This window comes from Oryzias melastigma, linkage group LG13 (assembly GCF_002922805.2).
Source record: "Oryzias melastigma strain HK-1 linkage group LG13, ASM292280v2, whole genome shotgun sequence".
In the NCBI taxonomy this organism is placed as follows: Eukaryota; Metazoa; Chordata; class Actinopteri; order Beloniformes; family Adrianichthyidae; genus Oryzias; species Oryzias melastigma.
The window spans coordinates 27,389,184-27,400,759 of record NC_050524.1 but is presented as its reverse complement, the minus strand read 5'-3'; the positions used below and the strand labels follow the sequence as shown (position 1 = coordinate 27,400,759).

The window sequence follows — 11,576 nt, the reverse complement described above, 5'->3', positions numbered from 1 at the left end:
TTGGCTAAAAAATTGTGCTACTGATACTCCTGTCCTGAATACTGTCTACTGCTCACTTAGAATTCTTAAGTTGAAAAAAAAGGGCAAATAGAGAAAAAAAATGTTCATGTAGAACCACATGCTGTGATAGCTGCAGGAAGTGTGTTGTGTATTGATACTTACTCGTGTAACACTGGTCTGACAACGGTGCTTCCTTGGGTATGTGCCTCAAACATTAATGTGTACAGGTAGGGCAACAAGGTGTAACGGATGTTCAAGACGTCCTTGGATGCTGTAGCAAATCTGTCATCCCAAGCGACAGGGTCTTGTCTCTAAAGTGGAAAAAAAAGGAAACACAAACATTAAGGATATATTATAAAGAGTCAATGTTAAAAGAAAAAACACTGACATGTGCATGCCATCGCAAATATATGTGCAAACACACATGAAAGATTATCAAGATTTCGCGGCCACAGCGTGTCGATGCCATATGCTCCTTTTTTTAGTTCCTGGGTAAGTGTTTGGGTTTAAAGACTCTTGCATATGTAAATGACTGTGTTGTGCATGTGAGTTTCTATGCTGCCAGTATTTTTATGCCGAGAAATTAAAAGGAATTTGATGCATTCACACAAACCTTCAAAGTGAGCTATAAAGCAATAAAGAGATTTTCTTCCCAGCTGCAGTTCAGCTGGATCATATTTGATCTTGGTTATTAACTGTGGCGCAGTGGTTACTCCGTAGATGCCTAACAGCAAATCACTGCATTCTGGAGTTCTATTATTTTATGACTTAAAAAGTTTACTAAGTTATGACTTGATGTTTGTTTACTTTTGATGTAAGAGTTGTAATAGACTAATGGCTTAGAAAAAAGGACAATTTTGTTTAACAAGGAATCGACTTCTACTGTTCAATTAAAATGTGTGAAAAATGGCCCCAAATAGGAATTTCAGTTCTTGGAATTCACCCAGCCCTGTTTTGCTGCTGCATCAAAACTCAAATAAAAGTTTGACTTTCTTTTAATTGAGAGAAAGAAATAGTTTTAGCCTTATCCATGGTAATACTGGTCAACTTTTAAGTTGCATTTGATAGAGTGTCTGATGGGACATTGTAGGTTCAAACCCAGAGTCAGGTCCTACCAAAGAATTTGTAACATTGAAGCTTTTAATGTTGACATTCTGTGGACGACCATAACTTTTCAACCGTTTATTCAATTAACGTGATTCAAGCAGGTTCTGAAGCGGAGAAAAACATTTGCAGCATTTTATACTAGTGACGTGTTTATGCAATCAATCAGCAGATTCTGTTGTGGAAAACAGTGTTTTAGGACTGTTAGGCAAAAGTTTACCCCAGTAAATTGTTATACATTGCAAAAGTTTTGCCTGATGATGCATAGCAAATATGCAAAGGTGCTTATCTTTGTGTTAAAATCAGTGGATTCATGTTGATTACCTAAACGGTCGAAGAGTTACAGTACGTTAAAAAGCATGTTACTGGCAGCATCTCCGGTGTTAAAAGGTTAAACGCCTTCTTGCTACCTCATAGCGGAGGAAGGGTGGAAGCCAAAAAAAATGGCTCCCAACTGTGACTATAGCCTTTCTCCACTTCAGAATCCACTGGAATTATGTTTTCGCATAAATGTTTTAAGAGTTATGGTAGCTCAAAGATTGTCAATGCTGGGGCTAAAGCTAATGTGTTAAAGGGTTAACTACAAATCAAATTTAAAATACCTACCCACATCTGTATTTAAAGCAACAGCTCATGTCTAATAAAGGGTATATAATCTATGTACAGTGTATGAAGCATTTAAAGTATACATTTCACGTCTTGACTCCTCTCCTCTACCTTTTACTCACATTTAATACACTTTTTGTTGTTGTGTTTATTTCGCAAAGCCCAGATCAGCACAGAAAATATCTTGTGTACTGTAATATGACGACCCAGATAAATACCAATATGCACAACTCCAATATGGCTCCGCAGCTGAAACTGGGGAAGAGAGGGAGACCTACCTGGTTTAATTAATTTTGCTCTGATATGACTTTGAAACCAGCAGTATATTGCCGGAGCAGTGGAAAGATGTGGAGGTCAACAGTGACGGTTGTCTGAGGGCAAAGAGGCGCTGGGCGAGATGAGGTGAAGCGAATGACTCTGCAGAAATGCTGTTTTTTTCCTCTCTCTGATAACCTTGTGCACTATTCAGCTTTGCAGTTTTTGCAGTATATTTTGTTGTTTTGTTATGTACACAGATGTGTGTAAATGTTTAAACAGCTTATATGTTGTAGCTTTTGTGTATCCTGTTTATCTTGCTTAACAGAAAAATATGTAATATCCTGTCCAATATTTTCACTTCTTTAAGTTTATTTCCTCCTTTGAAGAGGTTATTTTGGCATACTACACTCCTGCCATATGATGGTTCATTGTTTGTTATCATGATTAGTATTTTTAGCTTCATGCATCTTCAAACAGGCATTAAGAAGTCATTAAATGATCAGGATCAAAGTGTGTGTAGCAGATGTTGGGTGGTGTTCAGTATAGTGCCCAGATCACCTTGAAAAATTCAATCTTATCCCCCCTCATGTCATTAAGAAGCACAGGCATGCACCCACATAGATTCACACACACACGCACAGTGCCCTGTCTTGTGTTGCAGACTCCTATGCGGAGAAATTTTGCCTGGTGGGATCGATCTCCGGACGGGCCTTATTGAATTTCTTAGTTGTGTTCCAGCACTCTTAAAGGTCACCACAAGAGTGAATGCCAGCGACACCACACCGAGATACAGGTCTATCCTTCTCAGAGTGTGTGGGCGCGGATTTACGTCAGGCTTAAATTAAAGAGGAGGTAGCACGGTGAACAAGGGAAGGAGGTGAAAATTTCAAGAAATAGAAGAAAAAAAAATCACTGAATGACTGTATGTAGTATCACTTCTAAAAAAAAATCTATTCTCCAGAAAAATGAAATACTGCAAATAGAGTGTGAAGTCACTTACAGGGTTACCCTTGCCGTTGTGGTTGCGTGAGTATGGATAGAACGCGCCCAACTGCATCCAGCGAAGGCACATCTCATACTCAGCTTCGTTAAAGAAGCCACAAATGTCTGCCCCAGTCTGAAAGAGAGAAAAACATGGACCTAAGTAAGGTCAGAGCGAGGGATGTGGCTGTCAACATTTTTGGACCCAATACAAAAAGCTTAACTTCAAGATGTGGTTTTTAAGGTTCCTTGAGGTGCAAAAATTGGGAGACAGAAATACATATATATGTGTGTGTGTGTGTGTGTGTCTCCTTCCAAGGCGTTTGCTCTTCGACTTTGGAACTCCCATTGCCGTTGCTTCAGATTAACTCCGCTAAGTGTTTTAAATCCCAGGACATTTTTATTCAGGAGAGCTTTTAGATGGTTTTAGGTCTTGCTATACCATGTTTTACTGTGTTTTACTGTGTGTTTAGTTGTTTTATTATTGGTTTTTATTACTTCTCTGTGTTTTGATTTGATTTCCACACACGTATATACATACATACATACATATATATCTAAATTTGTGTGTATACATAAGTACATATATATATATATATATATATATATATATATAAGAGAAAAACAAAGATAAACAAGTGCTGGCAGAGAACACAGCTAAATAAGTTAGATCACTGTTCCTCTCTCAGTTAATTGTTAGGTACTGTGACTAGAACAAGGTCTTTCAGCTGGGGTGAGGCGTGTAATTGCACGCTTCACATCATATTTCCAGGTGTCCTTTTGATCAGCAGGTCAAGCAAAGAGAAATGCATCGCTCGAGCGGCGGTAATCCATTTAGAAAGAACAATGCCACATCAAGAAAATTATGTCTTGTCACAAAAACGGATCAGATGTCGATACTTACGTAGGGAATGCCAAACAGGCTGAACTCCATCATACCTGCAGAGCGAAGACAGACAAAGAAATGTGACCTTTTTTTCTGTCTGCATGAACCTGACAACAAAGATGAAGCTGACAGAATGTAGCCGTCAAAGAATTCCTTGTTTTGTGATGCAAATAACATTTACCAATAATAGATTTGTAAAGTTGGTCCCAGCTGGCGTTGTTGTCACCCAGCCAATGTCCTGCCCATTTCCCACTGGAGGGGTAGGTGGATCTGGTCACCACAATGCCCCTGTTACCCGTCACATCCAGCAAGGCACTGCACAGAGGAAAACCCCAAGGGTTTGTTTAAAGTAGATAGCATGGCATAGCTGTCCTTTTAAATAAAGTCATTTTATGCATGTCATTAGCCAGTAAAACACATTTCTCAAAATGGGGAGCATTCAAAACCTCAAGGATAAATTGGAACAACACACGTTTCTGTCACTGAGCTCAGGAGATGAGCATCCCCGGGCTTCTCTGTGGTTAACTCCACAGTCTGTTGTGAGAGCAAAATCTCGCTATGGGGACCAATGAACTTTTGCACCGGCAATTATTACCATTAAGATTTGATGAGAACCAGATTTGTGGAAGGAAATATAACAGTTATCTCTCTCCTAAGGCTTTTTTTTCCATCTTTAAATGCCTCAGCAATGAGAGCTTTGAGTTCTTATTATGTGTGTGGAATTTAGAATGCTTCTTTTTCAATGTTTCCAATCATTCTCTGATTTTTGGGGAACTTTAGTACATTTTTAACTCAACCTTAGGGGGACATTTAATGCAGTAAGTCACAAAAATGCAGCTCAAAGCTATTGTAAATACACAAAGTGATCACATATGAAAGCACTCACTCGTAGGTGGGCTTGGTGTGGGACCATCCGTACAGGTTGTGCACATCGTAGTGCTTGACTCTCTTTCCATCACTGAGAATTTGTTCGCTGTTCATGCAGAGGGTCTTGTGTTTTAAGCCTTCATGCTGGCTCTCCAGTGCTTTAAGATCCAAACAAACCACAGTAAGTCTACAGATCCTCTCTGGTATAGGATCTCCATTTTACAGCGACCAAAAAGAGAAAGTGGAAAAAGTTTCTTACGTGGCATATAAGGAGGAAATTCAAGAAGTTGATCTCCAAGACATTCCCCTCCCACTGTGCCATGAACAAAACTGGCAGGCTCATTCATGTCCTTTAGTTTAAAGAGGAGTGCAGGTTATAAAACCAATGGGAAAGTGAGCAAATAAGTCTCAATATGACAACTCCATTCCTAAGCATACTTACAATCCAAAGGCCATCAAACTTCATTACATTGGTATAGAAATCCTTGATTTCTTGATGCCACCAGGATGCTGTTTGTGAGCGGAAGAAGTCTGGAAATGCGGCATAGGACCTGTAAATCTACAAAAGAAAATGTTGAAAATGCCAAAAGCTCACAAACTGATGGATGTCAAATAGCAAATTGTGATGTAAATTTAGAAGTATAAATAGTATAAATATAAAAACAGAAATATACCTCTACTTGGGTGTCCCAGTCCAGATCTTCATTAACTGTTATATTTGGGAAATCAGGCCAGACCTGACAAACAAAACAAAAAAGTAAGGACCAAAATACCAAAAAACAAAGTACTGCTTTGGCACCAGAACCGGAAATTAAACCCAATCTGTTCCCAACCCTTGTCAGGGTTTGTGGTGCTTACCTTCCCCCAAACGATTCCATCACCAAGTTCTTTGGGCCATTTGATGAAGACATCTTGAGCCACTCCTCTCTCAAAAGCAGGATAGGGGTCAGTCTCATTGCCGGAAATGGCCGGATCCTAAAAAAAAAAAGACCAAAAATGGAACTGAGTTTGCTTCAAACTGTCACGTTTTATGTAAAAATGTTATTGGAAGGTTGTTGTCACTCCAACTAATTGATTACCAGGATGAAGATGAATCTCATGCCCTCTCCTCTCATGCGGTCTACCAGCGCTGGAAGTCCTTGGAACTCGGAGTCCAATACAAAGTCCAGCTGACGTTCCATGTAGTCAATATCTGCATACTGCACATCCTGTAGAGGATATATAAAATGATGCACACCTGAATTAAAACTGTTCTACATTGTCCCTTTCATTAGATGGACAATTTCTAATGAAACATTTTTTTTTTCATAAAACACAATCTGAAAGATGGATTTAGGAATTAGTGGTGTGACTTTACAAGATGGGTGTCAACTTTTATGGACGAATGAACAAATTGGTTTTATTGTCAAGTACAGGTAAAATAAAATGAAGTGTTAAAATAATATATCCATATGTTATGTAGTGCGTGAGGATGATGACGTTTCTTTTTGCCTCGTTTAGATACAGGTAAACTCTTGTTAGAAACAAAAATTGATTTTTGTTGTGTTTTTTAAAGCTTGGTTTCCTTTTGAGACAGACACAGATAATGTCTACAACGGACTGGACTCACAATAAAATTATAGTTGCCATGTGATTTAAAGTGGAAGTACCAAAGGTAATCCAAGTAGCTACATCCTAATAACCAATGACAAGGTCATGTCATCACATATAATGCAGTTAGGGACTGCCTCCAGTAATTATATTGTAAAACCTGGCCAGGCAATATGGTGAATGCAACTCTTTCTGTTGCAATGAGTGCAGGAGTCTGTCGCAGTCTACAGTGGACAGGAAGAAGCTTTCAAATTTGATTTGTTCATACAAGGACAATTAAATCACTTGTTGTTGTGCAAGTGACTACCTGAACAACATCTATTCCTCTGCACTTACTCTAGGATAAACAATATGTTTATTTATTGCAGGTAGGTGTGTAATTTTCATGTAAATATCACATAACATGCATTAGTCATCTTTATATTAAACTTTTTGAACATAAAAAAAAACTTTCTTAAGGTCCTTTTGCATGTATCTGGAGGAATATCTAAAGCAAAGATCAGATTTTAACTTGTCCCTTTGAAGAACCTTGAAATGCATGATATGTGCATTGAAAACTATTAGGTCCAAGAAAAGGATGGCAAAACAGTCACTTAACTTTTTGCAGAGTATTAAACAAGTTAAATATGTCTGGAAAATTCCTGGTTGTTACAGTAATAGGTTAAGCGAAAAAGGAATAATTGAAACAAGTTCGACTGAAACACAATTTCCCTCACAGTCAGGTCACTTGAAGTCCATAATTACTTTTTTTCTTCTTTGCAAAATCTGACTTCATAATATCTGGTTAGTTTGACTTATAATGAGTGTTTGATTTCTTAAAAGAGAAATGCAGTACTTACATAAGGTATCCCAGCTTTTTTCATGTCAGTATAAAGGTTTTCTATTTCTGAGTCATTGGCGTAACCGTAGCGACAGAGTTGGAACCCAAGGGACCAATAGGCAGGTAAAACAGGTCGTCCAACCAGCTGTTAAGGAAAAAAAAAAAAAAGAAATGTCAAAGCAGCTCAACACACACACACACGAAACAAGTTGCTTTGCAGGAAACTGGAGCAGCATCTTTCAGGCATTTGTTTCATTTTCCATGGATGCATGTGTGTTTAGATTGGCTAAATGGGAGAGCGCAATGAAGCGACCAACTCCCAGCTGCTGCAGTCCATCAACAGCGGCACAGGGCCAGACACACACACAAAAAAAAAAAAAAAAAAAATGGAAATATGCGAGCACTTACACTAGTGTATTCTTGCACAACCATCTCAGGAGTGGGTCCCAGGACCATGTAGAAATCCAAGATGCCTCCAATAGTCCGGTAAGTTAAGGATGGAGTGGGCTGGAACGTCACATCTGCATACAATGTAAATAAAACATTTGAGCCTATGAAAACAATCATGCTTTCAGAGTTTGTGTGATAAGATTCCAAACTAAAAAAAACAACAGAGAAGATAGTTTTTGTGAGTAGAAAAACATGTTAGGGGTAAAAATAAAACAATAATTAGTGGCATTGGTAGGCAATCAGATGTCACTGACATGCTGTTTTTTTCTGTGTACATTTCCTAGTTGGAGACAATATTGCCCTGCAGGAAGCTCAGTTAAGCAAACAAACCCCAGGAAGTGAACTAATTCGTTCAGAGGATGATGATATTACTCAGATTTCAGTTTTGACTTACACTATGATTTGCATTGCATAGACACATATAATCCAATTTTTTTGACTTATAAACCTTTTACTTATAAACAAAAGAAAAAAAAAAGTAGGCACAACAGAATCTTTAAATATTGATATTTTTGTTAAGCACTTTGAATTGTCTCTGTACATGAAATGTGCTATACAAATAAACTTGCCTTAACTTGCACATAAAAAACAAGATGATTGAAACGTTGAACTAAATTTATGTCTAAATTCTGTAATTGTTTTCTCAAATTTTGCCATTCAAACCAAGGCATTTCAACAAGTTTTATATAAGTTCTTTATTATCAAAAAAAAGAGAAAAATACAAATCCTTTCAGTCAGAGATGAGGTTTGCATGGCAATGTATGCATTTCTATGTGCAGTGCAAAGCTTGTGTTTTAAATGAGTTTTTCTTGAAATTCAAAGCAGGTTTTAGTTCATCAAATAAATATTTGTATGTGACTGCTTCACATATGTTTATTGTGAATTTTAAAAGGACAATAGGTAGCAAGAATGAAATATGTATTGTCTGTCCTTGTAAATCTCCATCTGTTTGATCATTTATGAAAGTGAATATTCATCCTTCCTTGTGAAAGTACATGTTTATTAAGTAATTGTGGCAATAGAAACATGCAGGGAGGCTTGGCTGGAGCATTTGCATTGCTCCGTGCACACGTGACTCACCCATGGCATTGCTGTTGAGCAGCAGCACACCGTGAGCGTCGCCGGTGTTCTCCAACCCCATGTAGAAAGGATGAACTCCGTAGCAATTCATCTTGTACTGATGCGGAGAAGGAAAAACAAACAAACATATAAAACAGGATTATTGAAACATTGAAGGACTAGGTTCTCTGATGTGTATGGTTTGTGTGAGGGCTTTGTTTCCTCTTCAACACTTCTCTTTCCCCTTGACAGTACATATCTGATTATGGGTTTGCAGAGAAGACAACTGCCAGCTTGAGAAGTCAGATTTGCACGCCGTAGTTTGGTTCAGTAATTATCCATATAGGAAGCGCACGTTGCTCCAGCATGAATGAGCAATGATGCTGAGTGATCCTCTTGTAAATATTGAGAGAATAGCGCTCTTGTCTTCAGCTTTTAGATTATCATGGAACTAGACAGTGACTGAGGAAGAGCAGATGGAAAGGTGGTGGAGGAGAGGGAATCTGCCTCTTGCAGATGTCACCATCCTGTGATGATAACTCATGGGCATGTCACATTCTATCAGCCACTTGCACTTCTGATACATGAGAAGCTGTTAAATTGCAATTCAGCGGCTCTGAGAGCTGCCTCTGACTTAATGTGACTTTTGTCTAACCCTTTTTTGGTCGTTGCGGCCTCGCTATACTGCTTGACGACGCCGGCTTTGGAAGGAAAAAGGGCATTTGCTTATCCACAAACAACAGGTGGCTGCTGCATGTGTCACTGTGTGACAGTTTTGCTGCATAAAAAAAAGAAAAAGCTTCTCAAGGATAAATTGTAAAATCTATTTTTACCAAAATTTTACATGCATTTCACATTAACACATACACTTTCCTTTAAGGGGCACAAGAGCATTTGTATGAACGCCATGGAGCCGTCCTGACAGCTCAGCAATTATGCCTAAAAATGCTGATGTCAGATCGAAGCCTCGTCCTATCTGGCCCTGACACTGTTAAGAAAAACATGATGACACTCCATAACTGTGGTTCACATCAAAGAGAGCCACATCAAAGTGACACGAAGAGATAAAGACAAGTTTAAAATCAGACGGCTGCTCAAAAGTCACCTTTGCAGTCTCTCCCTGGAGTTTGATGTTAAATATACTCTGTAAAGTGATGCATTCATGCATAATTGATAACAAGCAAACAAGGATTTCTTAGAATAGGGAAAGTTGTTTGGCATGGGCAATAATTAACATCAGACCAATGTCATAATTATTCATTTGTTTAAGCTTTAAAGAGCACACGAGTTGTATGTACACACAACTTGGGGTATAAGTTTCCATTTTACTCTCTTTAAAACACAAATAAGGCTGCTCTTACTTCCTTTGGGTCAATCCAAATTCTTCCCTTCTCCCTATCCATAAATTTGAAGGGGCATTTATAGTGAAAGTGGTGTCCGATATATTTAATCTAAAATCTCACCCTCCAAGCGGAGTGATACAGAGTCCTCAGTCGCGAGGTTTAACCGTGTGGCCCTGAGCCGCGGAGGAGAAGCGCTTTTCTTCACGTGGGTGCGCTTATTAGCAAGGAAGTTTTCATTGAAATGTAAGTAATGACTTTTTGTTGTAGCATGACTTTTTTTAAGTCATAAAACCACTGTTGTTGTGCAAATTCGAGTGCTGAAAGCTCCGCGCTAACGCTAGCTGACTGGCAACTATTGGTGACGTCATCGAGTGGAAATGACTCAGACATAGTGTCTGTAGAGGGCAGTATTTCATAAGAAATTCCCCTTTTAGTTGTGGTTGGACCTTTGGCACAGAGCAAGCCCACCCCCGCTTCTGCGGAGAGCCCTGTTTACACCGTTCACATGCTAGCTTACAATCCCAACATAACATTAGCGATGCAATAAAAATTGTGACAAATGTTGGAGCTATCAAGCTGTACAGTTTTGAACCTAAGGGCAGCTAGAGCGAGGAAAACAAAGATGTACATTGATCTAGTCGTCTATAAGTGGATGCATCTGCTCGTGGCCCACCTAGTGTATTTTTAAAGTAAGAAACACAATCTTTTATATACTGCATTTTGTAAACCGCTCCTAATTCATGATTTGAATAAAGCAATTCTCAGAAATACAATTTTTTCTTAATACATGTCCTTCATCATCAGAAAAAATGTCACAAAAAGATTCTAAAAACACCAAAAACACTATAAATACAGAAATGTTTAACTTTAAATAGTATTTTTTTTTCTATATGGAGTCAATTTTAAGCAAAAATTCTGTTAAAAATGGAAGCTATTCCTTTAAAAAAATAACCACCCCATCCACATTTTTTCCTTCTTCGTCTCACCTCCTGTCTCCTCAAATTGTTCGAGACGTTTATTATCACTTATTATTTAAAAATCCACATCTCAGTCTGATTATTGGTGATTGGAATGGCATTTAGCCATACCTTGAAGTGATTAGCTCTTTGCTACAGAGGAATTTGGTTAACAATTGTGCAAAGAGTAGACAGTTATTCTATTCATGAAAAAATGTAAACAATCAAGATGGGTACCAATTAGTTTGCATTGAGTTTTGTGATCACAAACAGCTGTCGAGCACCAAGAACACTTTGTGTCAGATTGCGCGAATTAGCAAAATCATTTTTGAAGTGTTTTGCTCTCAATGAATGACAGGAGCTGCATCAGAACGATGACATCCTATGTATTCTCTAATATATGCACTTATCATTATAAACCTCCTCTGTTTAGATCACTGGGCACTTACCGTACTCTTCACTTCCTCTAACTTTTGAGTGCTTGTTCTTGATATTTATTTTTCTATGAATCCTTTGGAAAATTAGGTTTGCCAATTTGTAAAGGTTAAAACACTTGCTGTTAATTATGATCTGCATAATAAACTTTGCGAAGCAGATGTAGGTTTTACCTTGATTAGCCTGATTTTATTTATGTATAAAAGGTAAATTTTGCTTCT

General features: G+C 38.2%; 1 protein-coding gene across 1 annotated transcript in view; it reads right to left on the bottom strand.

Annotated features, from left to right (window-relative positions):
* Positions 1-11,576, bottom strand: part of si (sucrase-isomaltase (alpha-glucosidase)) — a gene marked incomplete in the record, with an annotated part of 58,542 nt that overhangs the window by 9,353 nt on the left and 37,613 nt on the right. Inside the window, 13 exon segments of the mRNA XM_024277857.2 lie at positions 163-311; positions 2,969-3,085; positions 3,854-3,888; positions 4,017-4,150; positions 4,722-4,860; positions 4,962-5,052; positions 5,145-5,261; positions 5,377-5,439; positions 5,561-5,677; positions 5,782-5,910; positions 7,132-7,257; positions 7,521-7,633; positions 8,643-8,739. Of these exon segments, the coding sequence (XP_024133625.1) occupies positions 163-311; positions 2,969-3,085; positions 3,854-3,888; positions 4,017-4,150; positions 4,722-4,860; positions 4,962-5,052; positions 5,145-5,261; positions 5,377-5,439; positions 5,561-5,677; positions 5,782-5,910; positions 7,132-7,257; positions 7,521-7,633; positions 8,643-8,739 (1,427 nt within the window).